The sequence below is a fragment of the Mastacembelus armatus genome, chromosome 8 (genome assembly GCF_900324485.2).
Source record: "Mastacembelus armatus chromosome 8, fMasArm1.2, whole genome shotgun sequence".
Taxonomy (NCBI): domain Eukaryota; kingdom Metazoa; phylum Chordata; class Actinopteri; order Synbranchiformes; family Mastacembelidae; genus Mastacembelus; species Mastacembelus armatus.
The window spans coordinates 13013510-13030228 of NC_046640.1; the positions used below are offsets into that span (position 1 = coordinate 13013510).

Sequence of the window (16719 nt, forward strand, 5' to 3'; positions counted from 1 at the left end):
ATGGGCAGACTGTAATGAGCAGTGAAGTGTTCCCCCTAGTTATTGCTCTGATGTCATTCAGGTATCACTCATGTGTCAAGCCTGAAGTAGCTTAAATAAAGGGCTCAACGTGCCTATTCAGTCTTCAATGTGGCCACTAGATCAGTAAAATATCTGCAATATTATAATATGCTATAAGAACATTATGCAGCTCCTTCCTCTTATCACAGACACATGACATCAGATCCACCTGGGATGGTTGGTTTACAGTGTAATGACTTTAGAGACCTCCAGCGCTGCATAGACACTCTCACTCTATCTAGCCAGCACCTGCCCTGCTTTATGTCTAGGCACAGCCCTGCAGCCCTGGTGACTAACATGCCCTGACTTACCTTCACCTCACCCTTATTACAGCTAAACCCAGACCTGAGGGATAGATGTGAAAATTAGAGCAATGACTCATCCAAAAAAAACAAAAAAAAAAACAAAAAACAAAAAAGTATTGGGGAAAGCGACTCACAGGAGGGAGCAAAATGCAGGTGTTTATGTGCCATGCTCCTTTAACACAAAAATAAATCCAAATAAATAAATAAATAAATCATTACATTGTCATAGAGCTACTTGCAGCTGGCCACTGTTCTTGATGAGATGAAAATTGTGGACTCTGGTTCATGCTTAGATCTGCTATAGGCGAGAGGAAATGAGGAGGTGGAACATCTGGACTTCATTTGTGTTCACCAGAGTGGCCAGCAGGTCCAGAAATAGGCTTAAAGGCCATTTTTCCATATTAATTGCCGTCCACAATCCCGCATCATCTGTTTATTTTGACGCTGTGGCTCTTTCTGCATGTATGACGTTTTCATACTCCCTCTCTCGGATGTGTGGGTGTGCACTCGTGTGTGTGTGCGTACGCGCGTGTAAACTAGTATTGTGTGCTCGCCTCTGTGAAGCTCCACAGACCCGTGGAGCTGTTGTTTCCAAAGAGCAGCAGGACAATCAGTCAGACTGAGAACTCTACTTTTTAACCTTCGCCTTCAGTTCCTCCTCATATCTCGTGATCGTCCGACTTTTCGGGTAAATCTATTTGTGGCGCGCAGACCGGTATGGATTTACCACTGGCTAGACGAGACACGCCGCCTAGTTCTCCACTAAAGTTTTGATTGTCATCTTTGTTTCTCGACCACGGAGCAGAGGAAAAGCGCAGAACTTTGACGCAGCATTTGTGGAAAACTGGTGACCACATGTGAAGACATTTGGAGACAAACATTTGGCGGAAGGTCTTTTCGCTGTTCTCTACTATATCTCTCATGGGGTACGTAAGCTTCTGAAAATATCGTTATTGTGACAGTCTACATGTGCTCCAGCAACCTAACAAAGGGATCCTATGTCTCTAGCGCACTAATAGAAATGGTAGAAATGATACAGGCTTAGTTTTACATTAAATTAGTTCGTTTTTCTGGCTTTTAAAAAAAACCCAACTCATCCTCCCTTTTCGTAAATTCCCCCGTTGCACCACCGATCAGTCAGTCTGGTTAATAATAAACAGAAAATCTCCATCGACCCTATCTCGAAGTGTGACTCACTAACACCTACGACACCAGGGTGCACTCTTACTTGCCACACGTAAAAATGTTGCTGCTGCTGCAACCACGGGGAAAATCTGTATTCAGTGTGTGACGCCTGCGTTTGTTTGTCATTGCGTGTGTGCATACAAGAGAGTGGTTGGGTGGGTGGGGGGCGGACGGTGGGGGCAGTCTGCTGCATCATATGTAGTCTGTATAGCCGAAGATGTGCGCCCTCGCAGAGACCACCCCACGCATCTATAGTTTCTTGGAGCCGTTGAGCAGCCTGCTGTGCGTAACCCCCCCCCCGCCCTCCGCTGCGCTCTGACCCCTCCGATGTTGTTGAGGCTTGTTCATCCGTCACTCTAAAGAAGGCATTGTATTGAAAGGATGTATTAATAAGACAAAAGCTCCATTATCCCATGTACCGGAGTTAATCTCGTGGAGTTGGAGACGAAGGGAGCGCAGAGATTTAACAAACAAGCTCTCAACAGCGCACACTGCGCTGCTGTCAGAAATTTAAATCCGGCCAAATATAAGAACATACATTTTTTTATAGACGTGAACTGTAATTTTATAGTTGATTGAAGCGTTGAGTTGTTTTAAACATTTGCAGAAAATGTGTCTGGGCAGTTTGTTGTAGCTTTTATAGAGACATTTCCTTATTGCCACTCTGACTGGAAGCATGGTTTATTGTGACCAAATAAACCCTGCAGACAGGGATGCATAGGTGTCAGCATGTCATGGTGTCATGAGGCATCCTGTTGTGAGAGAATCCTCAAATCACAATGAGATAAGATGATAAGGTAAAGGAACTGGTGTTTATTGCCAAGATAAAAGCTTCCATCCCTCATCCTCTATCCTGTGGTTGGTCTGGTTCAGTCAGCACAGTGTAGAGCTCATTAGCAGGCTGGCCAGAACTGCAAAGGCTTGTGGTGGCATTTGCCCAAGCCCATGAGGTTACTAAAAACCCAAACTCAGATGCACACATACATGAGACCTGTTAAAATACGTCTAGGGAACATCTCAGTGGGTTGGTGCGGTGGATGGCACTGCCCATTCACATCAAAAAGTGTCCAGGTTTGAATGTCATATGACCCTGTAGGTGTGAAAATGAGGGCGAATGTCTGATTCTCCATGTCAGCCCTGTGACAGACCGGTGATCTGTCCAGGGTGCACCCCGCCTCTCGTGTCAAGTGGGATTGGATCCAACCCCTACACAACCCCTCCGCTCCACGACCCTGGAAGGATAAGCAATAGATGATGGATGGATGGAAACATCTTACCGTGATAACATCATATAATAGAGAGTGAAGAGGAAGTGCGGTCAGCAGCACTATCAAGTGTTGACAGCCCTGTTACTGGTTTTGTGTTAGAGTAGCGTGTTTTGTTTGTGACTGCTTATGGACTCAGGACCTGCTGGTGACAGGGCATAACACAGCTGAGATACAGTACTTGGCCTTGACGAGTGACCTCGAGGTGCTGTGAAGAGGGTCAACTTATTGGCCTGACACTGCTCCAGGCACATGCAGCCCTTCACAGCCTGACTGTATAAAGGACCTAAAGAATCCTTTATACTGGAGTTCAGGGACTGACTCAGTCCAGCAGCCCATGGCATCATGAGCTGGGGCTCGGTGTGGTGCTGACCCAGCTCACTGTGCTCAGTGGCCCTGATTGCCTCTACTGTAATTGGACCCTTCTCAATGGGGACTGCCAGGGATAGCGTGAGAAATGCAGACAAATGGATGAGTTGAATAAATAAATAGATGTATTAGGGCATGGATGGATAAATAAATTAATAGTGATCAAATGGTGGGAACTGGATTTGTGGGACTTTTTTTTTTTTTTTTTAAAGAACAGGTCACTGGGGGTTGAAGGCGGGAATGGGCGGTGGGTGGTGTCGATCCCCGAAAGATGCTCGGGTTTCAGCTCAGGCCTGGGAGCAGTCTGCTAGTAGAAAGCAGTGAGAATGCTTTTCCTTGAGGTGACTGACATCTCTTTTGTTGTCTACACTCACTTCTTTATTCAAACAGATTGGAAGGGTAACAACAATAAAAGATCAGAGGAGCAACCTGCCAAAGGCAACTTGGCTTTTAACTGGTTAATAAGAGGTCAATACATAACTTTCAAAAGGTAAAGGAGCAGTGGTGCATCACAGATGAAAATGCATTTGTTTTCTCATCATTTCTGGACTTTTCTCTGGGATATAATGATGTTCTGTGGACAGCCACCTGGGTTCTACAGGCTTAGAGTTCTAGCTGGTACTCCCCTTTCGCCTCAAAAACACTTTCTTTGGGTGTGGCAGCTGGAACAAAATAAACGCCTTCTGTTCGCAAGCTGCTGAAGTGCAAGTCACAACACACAGCTGACAGCATGTAGCTTTCTGATTTACAGCCAAGATCTGGGAGTGGCTCTGATCAGAGAAATAAGTATGGCGTCCTTAGCTTTTTACCTATTTACAGTGACATCTGATTTTTAAAATGTCTTTTTCTTTTTATAGGCAGCTAGCGAAATACACATGCACATTTATTTACCCTTCCTGATTCAGTCTTTCAAAATACCCTTCCTGAGCTGCAAGGAGATACTATCAGTGCTTTTGTGATTAAACATTTACAGACGTTGATATTTAGTGGAAAAAAGTGGGTTTTGCTATTTTAGGGAGGTTTTTTTCCCCCATTGAAAGAATTCAATAGCGTTTAAGTCTCCTGTTACATTCCATTTCCACTTGAGGGACTTGGACAAACTATGAGACCCCCCATGACCAGGCACTGATGCTTGTAGCAGCATGCCAGGATTTCCTGACACTTTCTGGGGAGGAGATAAGGCCGTTCTTCTTATGTCTCATTTCAAGCTTGGACCAGCCCATGTTCCAAAATCCTGTCAGTTGGAAGTAATGCATAAAATATTTTAGAGCCCTGACTGGTAATTTTCATTGTGCAACATTACTCCATGGACATCTCTCTAACACAATAACAAGTATATTGAATACAAGGCTTCTGGTTACTGCTGTGGCTTTGGATGGGATCTATAATAGTTTGCAACCTCCTTTTAGGCTATATAGTGTGATTTATGAACTCCACTGGAACAGCCTCATGCTATCTGTTCTTGTGGCATGGTAAATCAGTGTGGCCATGTAGTGGTTTCCTGTTTTCTCCTCATTCTTAGCACTCACTGGAGTGATCTTGAAGCAGGTACACATGAAGATGCTGTGGTTTTGTAGATCTCCTCCTCTTTTTTTCCTATTCCTTCTTGGAAGCCTTTGTTATTCAGTCAGCCTTGTTTGTGCAGCTGGAAAACTCCACAGGATTACTTAAACACCCCACCTCTCCAGATCCAGAAGTAAGCAGGAGACAGTATTCTTGGATTGTGAATTACCCCATGTAGCCAGTGAGAGCCTGTTGAATCCATCATTTTGTTTGGAGCTGAAAGGCAACTCGGTCTTTCCACATAACGAGCTCTTTAAGATTTTCTAGTGACTAAAAGACTTCGTGAATGTGACTAAACAGCCAGCTGTGAGGGCTTGTTTTGTTAAAAGGAGCTATTAAGATTATTTATTCCGTAAAGGCCTCAGATTTAGTCTTTCAAGGCTTAACCACATGGTTGAATTAACCTCTAGCTAAACACAAGCCGGGTCATGATAGAGGCCAGACCGCTCCATCGCAGCAGACAGACTGAGTGGAAGTGGATGCTGTTTAAACTAATATGACGACTGTTGAAATGTGTTCATTTCAGAAGAGCCATGTCAAAGTCAGAGTCTAGCAGATGCTTGCTCATACCCTCTAAAAACGTGCACCACAGGAATACTCGGTTTTTGACCTGTTGATTTCTGCAAAATATTCCTTGGCAATCCACTCTACCCAAACCCTACATAAGGCTCAGCAGAGCTGCAAAAAAATCCAAGTTATTTACTGTGGGTCTTTTTCTTTTTAAAGATATATTTGTGTAATGTTGCCAGGAAATAAAACAAATATAGTTTCCCTCCAAAACTGTGTCACTTTTTATACACTTAAAGTCTCAGAGACACACTGGTCTTTAAATGCAGGTTGTAACTATGTTTATTCTGCTCAGTTTTTATAGTTTGCTGTCCTCGTGTCAGGGAGGCCAGCTGATGTTGCCATAAGTTTGTCAAGAAATACATTTGCTCTTTCAAGGAAGAAATTATTATAGTCTACTAAGTAAAGAGGAACAACTGTGGACAGTGTGGCCTCAACAATGTTCTCTCTCCAGGCAACCGTGTTTTTCTCCAACAACAGAGCTGGGTTTAATGGATCTGTGTTTGCCAGAGGAGTCTGAAGTTGTTTTCCTTAGCTGGAATAAGGGGCTAGATGGAGGGCCTCCATCAGTTCATCATCTTATCAGCGTGCACTAGGCAGAAGTAATCAGGGTGTCTTTGTGTGCCTGTGTTAGTCTGTGTAGATGGTATCGTTTTTCCTTCGTGCAGCTCGCAGCTTTGTCACCAGCGCCTTCCCTGCTCTTCTTTGCCATGTGTTTGATTTTGCCTTGCCGTCCCATGACTGACTGTGGTGCTCAGTGCACTGAATATCACATAGCAACCCTCCACTGTACCATCACACATGGTGTGAATATATACTATCATGTCTCACTTTCGCTGGCACGCCATGCAACAAATAATCACACACTCTCACGACAATTGCACAGTTTCCCAACTAGGCAACAGAACTTGAGAAGGGGTGTGGGATCGAGGTCTAGCGAGAGTTGAATAAGAGTAGGGACACAGGACAAAAGAGACCTAAAAACAGTTCAAAGCCATTCATTAGGGGAGATCTCATTGTAAAGACAAGAACATGGGGAGGTGTGAGAGGACAGAGTGGCTGAAACTTAAACACACCCCAGCATTCAGAACCGAAGTTTTTGATGCAGACCAGCCAGACCTGACCTAACGACTTTCTAGCAGTAGCATGTGAACACCCATCGTGCATTTGTATTAAGGACACAGCGTGGTTTACACTAGTTTACCTTTCTACATGCAAACCTGCAAATTTGTGCATGTGTTTTCATAATGTGGTTTAACACTACTCCATGTAAAGCGTGAATTCTCAGAACAGTTTTATAATATCATGCTGAGCAAGTCTTGGGACAGTTTGCACATCAGATATACATCCGGTATGCTGTAGAAAGACATGCACGTATGTTTAAGGGGTAAGGATAATAGTAGTATTTGTGACAAGATTTGTGACACATGCGCCATTTGGAGAAAGTAGTCTCTTAGTGCAGAGCAGTTGAGTTTCTTGAACCAAGAGGGAATTTCACTGTATGTGCTGTAATGACAGCTTTAATAGGGGGGCTATAAGAACATGTCTCTTCCAGATGTGTGCTAAATAAATCCTTCTTTAATGTGCATTTAATCGCCTCTTCGTGGCCTTGTGTTTTGATCCCTATGGTGAAGTTTCAAATTTACGAGGGGTGGAAGGGGTGGCTCAGGATGATGTCGCGCTGCAAACATGCAAAACAGAGTGATATAAAATCATGAATAATTTAGAAGCCTGTGACTTAAGTTGACAGGAATAGTCCAAGGGTGAAGGTATTACAGTAATTGCCTCGCAGGCGCCACCATTGGAGATCCCCCCAACGGGCAGACTTGGGGGGTGGGGGGTGTCTGTTGGTCATGTGGGTTATGGCTCCTGAGGGTTTATGATGCCCTTCTTTGCACAGTTCTTTGTCTGCAGCTCAGCTGGCTGCCATTGAGCCCTACAGCACAGGAGCAGTTGCAATAGGTAAAGCACTGCAATGCTGCACAAATGATTCGACTAAGAACACAAACAAAACAACACAGATCCAGTCCAAAATGAAAAAAAATGAAACCTAGTCCAAAATGTTTTTTGTTCAGACTGAACCGAGGAGGCAGTACCCAAACTGTCAAACTGTTTGATGAGTGAAAGGGTAATCCCTAAATATATGACGACCCCCCAACCCCCCACCCCCATGTATTGGGGACACCCACTCCCCTGTCATCTCGCAGCTTATACACAGAATAAATGAAGCATAATTGCGTTGTAATACTAATCAACAAAGATAGCGGAAGGTTTGTGCTCAGAGCTAAAATTAAATACTGCACAGAGAGTAAAGCAAACAAGAAGGAACAGTTTTATTTATCACAAAAAAAGGAACCGATTTGTTCTTTGCCCCTCATCCAACGTCATGATCTGGGTATCATATCTCTGATGCAGACTTGCAATACTTCTGTATTTTTGTGTATATTTGCGACATGTTTTGTAATGTTTTGAGTCCAGACATTTCTTTGCCATTTTTTTTTCCTCTGGAAACTTTGTTCTTCCCCCACTTAAGTTCCTCTCAGCTAGAAATTGTGAGATACTGCAGGCCTCCATCTCATATCAGCCTGGTCTGCCTCTCGACCATAACTGCATGCCACTGAAACAGACCCTCTTCTTTCTTGTTTTCACTTTCCATTAAAACCTCTATTTTTCATTTGTCTGGAGATTTCATGAGCCACTGGTGTTTCAAAATAACAGATCCAGCAGACTTACTGCCAGTAACCCTTGAGTGCATAGCTATAATTTATAAAGTCACTCCAGGAATGTGTCAGCATCTCTGTCTCTGTGATTTTACTACTTTGATTTCCGGTGTTTATGAAAAATCAGTAAATATTTGTAGATATCTAGTCAGTAGATAAGAAGAAACAAAGTGACCGAATGTTTAGTACTCTTAGCTTCAGCGATGACAGTGGATTTCTAAAGCAAACTTTGAAATCTCTTACAATTGGCATTTAGTGCTGTGGAAATGTACAATAGGTTACATACAGAGGCCTTTTAGGGAAGTGCAATTCTTGAGTGAAATAACTGTTACTTTGTGCCACAGTAGGAAGTTGAGGTTGTAGTTGTATCAGTTATGCAGTTTTTTGCCGGCGGTTTTATCAGTAGGTTTGTCTGTATTACGGTTTGTAGCAGAGGTAAGATGGTGAAAATAAACTCCTGCAGTTGTTAGATAAGTTCTAGTTTTATTGTGAAGATGGTAAATAAGAGAGTAAACTATGCATGACTATGACATGAAGAAACAGGACATGGCTTTTTCAGTTATTTTACAGCAGCAATATAAACCCTACTCATCCCAGTGTCAGTGATACTGGAAACATGAGGGCTTTTTCCTGGAAATTGATTGCACACAATCAATAGTTCTCCTGTGCTGTTGTGAAAAGATTCCACACACAAGGCCCTGGGGCTCAGTGATGGATAGAGCAGCACAGACACACTGTTGCCACCTGCCAGCAAACAGTCCATCTCTGTGTTTCCTGCAATTATATAGGCCTGCCTTAATAAACCCATGTGTGCAGGGGTTTGTGGGGGCTTAAAAGAGCATTGTCTGCATAAAGACTAGCCCATATCATGCAGCATCACTGGTAAAGCTGATAAAAGGATTAGAATATAGAGCGACTGTGGGTGTCATTTAAGCATGCATCTTACACTTTAGTCATTTCCTTCAAATTGAAGCTCCCATAAGAGCTTGTGGTGAAACTTTGTGGTGGTAATAGTTGTGTTTTCTTTTGGCTGTCTGACATGTCAACACTTGACTGGGGAAACTTTTTGGCCACATTTCTGTACATGGAATTTTTCTCTTAAGAATCTCAGCTTTTATACAGTTACGTTTACAACAAAAAACAAAATATATATATGTATATATATATATATATATATATATATTGTTGTAGTTGACAATCTCCACCATTCCAATGCCTCGTGCAGTCATTGCGCCCAAAAAAAATGCTTATATTTCTGATTCATATGTGTGCTGGTCATTACAGTTGTAGCATCCACAGACTACCCTTTGTTCACCAGGTCAGTTACAATGTGCCGGACTCCTGTGGTAGAAAGGAGGAGGAGCCTTCTCTAAGATAAAATATACCACAGTTAACAGCTGTGAAACAGAACAGGAAAAAACAAGTTGCAGCAGCAGATGCTTGCAGAGTATCTGTTACTGATACTCAGCAGAAGTTTGCTGAGTATCCACGATAGATTACCTTAGGCTGTTTTTAAAACTTCCCAAAAGCCTGATCATAGATGGCACAGCAAGTCATTAAATCTCCTTAAAATGGAAAACATATGTGATAAATGTTTTCATTTTTTAGTTGTACAAGATATAGTCAAATGTCACTAGCTTTTTTAGAATGTGTTCTCTGAAGGCAAGCCTTGTCCTTCTGTAAAAAAAAAAAAACAGAGGCTGGACATGTTGCAATAATGCCACTGCAACTACTCAATGAACAGAGACTGTGATGGCAGATGGAGAAACTGTGAAACAGGATGTTTCAGAGCACGACAGCAAAACACTTCAATGACACTTCTAGGTAAACAAACAAGATATGAAAATGAGAACTGTCTAACCAAAGGTCAGTTACTGCTCTGCTATCGAGAGCAAACTTAAAATAAAAATGTGGGCACATGGGCTGTGTCAAGGTTTAGCAGTTCTAATTTTTTGTGTATTTTCTCCCAGAGAAAGTAACACCAGGTTTAAGTAGTGTGACAGGTGTAATGGGACAGTGTTGCCTTGATTTTTCGTGAGCAGACGCTCTGCTAATTGGAGCTTATCAGGTGTTTCTGGGAAATACACCTGAGGCTTTTGTGCAGCTGTCAGTCCCTTGATGGAGAGTGGGACTCTGTCTCTTGTTAGGATTACGAGAAAACAAGAGTCATCTTTCAGCAGCAACCATCACTCACTTTTGAATGATCTTTTGGATGTAAATCTGTGCTTTATATGCATGTGCTTGCAAATGTGGTTCGATGGTTGACTAAAGCGTGTTTTCATCTGTATGTGTGGTTGGGTAGCTGTGAAAAATTCTAAATATACTTTGGAAGCATGCACTGCAAAAACACCTCTGTATCATTTCTCAAATGTTGAGAAGCACACAGTGGCTTGATGTCATTTTAATCATCTGTTCACAGTTGTTTTTTTTACTTTCAGCCTTGTCTAACACTGTCTGATCTTTGATCTGAGATCTCTCAGAAATTGTCATTTTATTTTCACACCCTTGATACCTTCACCTACATCACACTTCTCTGAGATATGAAACCATCAGAACTCAACATTTTCCAGTCTTTGTTCTAATGAAAAATGACTTTTTAATATAATATACATTCATTTCCATCTGCATTCTTCAGTATATATGCAATATAATAACGCAATACAAGTTAAGCATATTCATATAATGTATACACAACTTGAAAAAACATTTATTTTATTTTACAGTAGTCTAAGTTTAATTTGATATATGTGTTGTCAAAAAGTAATGCTTTTAAAGAGGCCTATACTTAGGTCTACATTTAAAAATGATATAAGATAAATGTACATATAACAATAGTTACATAGGAATATAACTTAAAAAGTATAGATGCTTTAAATACAGTCATACAGTTTGGGGGGGGGGGTGACAATGTCTGAGTAAAACTCATGGCACAACTTTGACAACAGGTTGCGGGGGAGAGGCATAAGAAAGCAGGAAGGCTGCTGCAATTCTGTTGTCCAATTACTGTGGAAACTCGAATTTGAATAGCACACGGCAGGTGAAGGGGCAGGGCAGGGCTATGACGAGACTGTAGGATAACCAGCCTGTCAGGTTTCCCACACACAGTGGAATCCCTGCATGACAGACACCAGTGACTTGGTGGTGACAGGACGACCTCATGCTGTCTACACAACAGATGAATAGAGAACTAAGAAAACCTGACATAGTTGAGAGGAAAACCAAGATGAAAAGTTTTGGGGGTTTTTTTTGTCTTAGCAGACTGGAGGCTGTGGAGATACAGAGGTGGTCTTTAATCCCCTGACTTTTCCATGAATAAAATCATTTTGCGCTGCAACAATAGTACCTAATGTAATTAGTCTGGTGCAGCTGGCATATGTGCTCAGCCTCAAGCCTCCAATTTGTGTTTATTAATGGAGCTTAAAAAGGATGTTGGAGATAACCAGTCCTGATACAACAGTCCTAACAAGGGAATACTCAACGGTAAATGCATTTCTGCTATGATACAGTGCACCGTTGCACTATTAAGGCTGAAGGACAATGCTCTCCACACTGAAGGAGACTATTGTTCTTTGTTCCTGCTTGAGGAAATGTTATGCTGGTTATTACAGGCAACCAATAGCGGCTGTGTGCTGAAGCTGCCTGTGTGTACGCAGGGGAATTCTTTGTTATACGACTCTGTCTGTCACAATAAGCCACATTTGAGAGTAAAAATTTGTGCACGCGGTCAGACTGAAATTCTGCTGCTGTGACACCTCACACTGAATTTATGTGTGTATGGACGCATCACAGTGATGTCTCAGATTCCTGGCTTTGTGTCTAGATGCCCTTCCACATGCATGCTCTCCCGCACAGCCCAGCAGCACAGATAAGAGGTTCAGCCACAACTTCAGCTTAAGAGCTGCTGCTGCCATTAGCTTGCAAAGACAAGCAGTGGAAGCAGTGTTGAATTACCTCTATAGCTGGCCTGCAGACGGATCCTGTTACTTTTGACAGGTTTAAGACAACAGCTCCACCTCTAATTAGATTTCCAGAGACTCCAGCTTTCCTTTATTTTCAGGCCTGTAGCTGCAGCTCATTTTTGCTTTGGTTTGTTTATAGAGGCTTTTTCTTAATGAGAGTAATCTGAAGCCACATTAGGGATTCACAGGGATTTATTTAATAGCCTTTGGTTTGTCATTTTAAAACTTTACACCTTATTAGGTCAAAGGTTTTGCTTATGTATTCTGTTGTTAGATCCATCAGACAATAGCAGCATATGCCCAAAATGCACCATAATATTGTATCCATCCATCTATCTACAAATTTTCTATACCCACTTCTTCCTTAACCAGGGTCACAGGGATCTGCTGGAGCCTATCCCATCTCTGGTACAGGTACACCCTGGACAGGTCACCAGTCCATCACAGGGCCACATATAGACACACAAAGACAAACAACCTCACACACTCACACTCACTCCTATGGGCAATTTAGAGTCATATAATATTGTATGTGTATAGTAATTATTCTGAACAGATGTCAGTATAACACACATACCATGCAAAATCTGTCCTGAGTACTTACAATGGCATTATTCTATATGTAAAGTGTTTATGATTTGCTTATAATGCACAACAATCAGGTCTCACAAAGCCCTTTTCAGGGCTCCTGCTTTTACTCTCAGGTGTCTGTTTGATTTGCTGTTAGCTTGTCTGAAGTGGTTGGAAAGGGCGGGTCAGGATGAAGAGGTCTGGCTGATGGACAAACTATGCTGAAGTTTCAAGAGGTAGCTCACTGGAGTGGAATGGGTCACTCCCCACAACATTGTCATGTGTTGACAGCGGAGCGCTCGGACAGGGTTAGTGGAATGTCCCCTTCAGACAGTGAGCGCAGCCCTTTGTCTAGGCATCTGCACAGAGCAGTTATTCTTCTACCTGAAGGTGATCGCTGCCTGCACAGGTTCACCATCCAAAAAAGGAAAGATCTTTGAATGTCAACAGTCCACAGAGTAAATATAAGCTTCCCCACAGAGTCAGTTTTTATGACATTGTACATGAGCCACTGGATTATTACTTTCCATTCCTCTTTGACCGCAAACAAACTGTTGCCTGCCATCGGTTTGGGATGTACTGCAACAACGTAGGGAGTGCACACAGAGAGTGCATTGTGTGGTGATTCTTCTGTGTCATGTGATTGTTGGTCTTCACTGGAAATCTAAATGCACATTTAACATGTTGAATGTCTGCCATTAATAATAGGGAGGTTTTATTTTGAAGCTCTGGACTGTTGCTGTTCCTTTTGCTCTCATTACAATGGAGTAATCCTCAAGTAAATTTAAGAAACTTTTTTACTTTCCATTGTAGAGTCTGAGGCATGGCCTGTTGCCTGGATACATTGTTTTGCTGGAGGACTTTGACTTTATCACAGTTTATTTCTTTAGTGCAACAAAATTTCCTTTGTCAGTAACTCAGGCCTTGTCTTTCTTTTTGTTTATCTGCAGGTGACCCACACAAAGGTCCTGAGACGTGACTGTGGGACAGGCAGTCTCCCTCCCAGCTGGGCCCCTCTTCCTGTCCTTTCCTTAAAGGCAATGATTATCAGCATAGACACTGTGCACAACTACACTGTGTGAATGAATCTTTGCTGTAAATCCGCTGTGCTCTGCCACCCTGTCAACATGAAGAGCAAGTATTCCCAGTACTACAATATGACTCTGATCCGCTCCTACTATGCCTTTGCTAAGAACATGACAAACCAGGATCTGAATAACCACATTGAGAATAAAAAAGAGCTCACAACCCTGAACATTGTCATTGTTGTGCTCTGCACCATCATCATCCTGGAGAATCTGCTGGTCCTCATTGCTGTTTGCCGCAATAAGAAGTTCCACTCTGCCATGTTTTTCTTCATCGGCAACCTGGCATTCTCTGACCTTCTGGCCGGCTCGGCTTACATAGCCAACATTTTTTTATCAGGTTCAAACACCTTTAAACTGGTTCCAGTGCAGTGGTTTATCCGGGAGGGAACGGCATTCATTGCTCTGGCAGCTTCAGTCTTCAGTTTGTTAGCAATAGCTATTGAGCGGTATATTGCTATCACCAAGGTCAAGGTGTATGGCTCCACCAAAACATGTCGCATGTTCCTCCTGATAGGAGCATGTTGGGTCACCTCCATCCTGCTTGGAGGACTTCCTATCATTGGTTGGAACTGCATCAACAACCTCCCTGAGTGTTCAGCTGTATTGCCACTCTATTCTAAGAAATACATCCTCTTTGTTGTCACCATTTTTAGCCTCATACTGCTCTCTATTGTCATCCTCTATGTGAGGATCTATTTGATTGTACGCTCCAGCCGCCAGGAAGCAACTAACTCGCAGGCCTACGCCCTTTTGAAAACAGTCACTATAGTGTTGGGTGTCTTCATCATGTGCTGGCTGCCTGCTTTTACCATCCTCCTCCTCGATTCATCCTGTGGGATACAATCCTGTCATATCCTCTATAAAGCAGATATCTTTTTTGGCTTTGCTACTCTAAACTCTGCACTTAACCCAGTGATTTACACACTGCGCAGCAAGGACATGAGAAAGGAGTTCCTGCGAGTGTTGTGCTGCTGGGGGGTGCTGCAAAGTGGGCGGCCTGCTGAGCGTTGTCTGGTCCCTCTAAAGAGCTCAAGTTCTCTGGAGCACTGCACCAACAAACATGAACACCAGACCACACCCATCATGCAAGATTGTACCACCTGTGTCTGATATGGTGCAAGCACATCAGAGTGTTTGTGTGTATGCGTGTATTGTGTGTATGTGAGAGAGCGTGTGTGTGCATGAGATCAAGTAGAGAAGCTGTGATGAGATGGAGGGATGTTAATAAGGAAGAGATCACACCCTGGACTGAAAGGCCTGGTGAGGCTGGGATACGGCTGTCTGTAGACGCATACTTCAATGCAGACTTTTTTTTGTCACAATCAAAATTGTATGAGTTCACAATCAACGTTCAATTGATTCACCCAAGCAGTGGGTGTAAAAACAAGTTTCAATAGAGAACAACTTAGTAGGTGAGAATTTTCTGTAATGTGAAAGTAGCTTTTTAATGGGTACTCTCGTTAAATAATATGGGTTTGCAAACCGTTTTAATGTATATGACACACTTGTGATTTTCTCTCTAAACGTGTAAACCCATAATAAAAGCCAAAAATACAAGCATAACATTCATAATATCATAGTTATGGTGAGTTGTTTTGGGACTACATTAATGCAAAGCTTGCCAAGTAGCACTTTGTAGATTACTTCAGATATTGTTGTCCTTTGTAAGGTTAAATAGCATTACTCTCCTATACCGATATATGTATATTATATACATTAGGCCTACAGAGTCATCACTCATTCTTTAATGAGCCATATGCAATAACCCACTTCCCTCAGAATTGCAAAACAAACAAAAACCAAACTACCACATCTACTTTCTCAAGAAAACCAGGTCTATATATTCCCTATATAACCTTGCTTAAACAATTTGATTACCTACAAAAACGTACATAATCTGCTTACATTTAATGCATGAAATTCTAACTAATTTGTAAGTGTATAATACAGTATATTCTAGCTCCAGTTTCCATCACTAACACCTCTTCCTCATTTGTCTTCAAACTCTGTCTCTCTTGGTTTTACTGTTATCTTTTGTAACTCAACAATTTCCGTTGAGGAAGGCCTAATCAGAAAGCACATTTCCTGAAGTGAGTTGGCACTGATTAATTTTACTCATTGACAGCTGTCTAGCAGTTTTGACTAATAGGACCTATGTCCTTACAGTGTTGTAGCAACGCAGCAGCAATGTGCTGTCCCTGTTAATGCCTTCCTCTTGGAGAAGTAGGCTGAATGTATGTATGAAGTGTTTGGGGCAGGTGCTCCTCCGTTGACAGTATTATTGATCATTATTTGGAATTTCACTGACGACCAGCAAGTGGGATGGACGTGGTAGGTCACTCACTGTGAAGTCTTAAATAGCACCATGAACAACAGTTTTTTTGTGAATGTCCTATTTTAATTTGCTAACCGTATGCCATGTGCAACTTAAGATGTAAATCTGTCTCATCTTGCAAAAGGCCCCTTGCCTCCTCTGACATTCTACAACATCCAACTTCCTTCAACTGTAGGAAGTCCTGTTTTTCATTGTCCAGTTCCTGTTGTTCAGGGTTACATTAACCTTGTTCCCAAAGACACACATTTAAAACTCCCTCAGTGTTTTTGATATTGACTTTTACGTTTAGATTACCAAGTTTAAATGGTGAAAAGCACTTTGGCAGCTTCAGTGATGTTTGCTTTCGCCTATTTGTTTTTTTTTTTTCATATGGAGAGGTATTTTAATCTGTGTACCTATCACTTCATTGTGTTGCCCGATTCAGATTTTTTATGATAAATGAAAATCTATGTATGTTTGTAAGTATGTGTGTGTCTTTGTACAGTATGTATGATTTATGCTGTATGAAATGTCTTGTGTGCAATAGCCTTCTGTGTCCAGTAGCAAGCTGCCTGTGTTAAATTGGTACAATCTGAAACACTAATGTAGGTACATAAACATTTTGTTAATTACATTCCCTTTTTATAAAATAAATGAAATAATGAAAAAAAAATCATTTGTGTGTTTGTACAAACAAAATTAATTACAGCTGCTCTGCAGGTCCTGAGATGCCTCCCTATTGTGCCTGTATCTG

At 42.0% G+C, this 16719-nt stretch overlaps 1 protein-coding gene across 1 annotated transcript; it reads left to right on the top strand.

The window, feature by feature from the left end:
* The first annotated feature begins 697 nt into the window (after positions 1–697).
* s1pr2 (sphingosine-1-phosphate receptor 2) lies at positions 698–15522 on the top strand. Its single transcript, XM_026324302.1, has 2 exons — positions 698–1291; positions 13514–15522. Exon 2 carries the CDS (start codon positions 13646–13648, stop codon positions 14759–14761), a length of 1116 nt encoding a protein of 371 aa, XP_026180087.1. The 5' UTR covers positions 698–1291; positions 13514–13645; the 3' UTR covers positions 14762–15522.
* The last annotated feature ends 1197 nt before the right edge of the window (positions 15523–16719 follow it).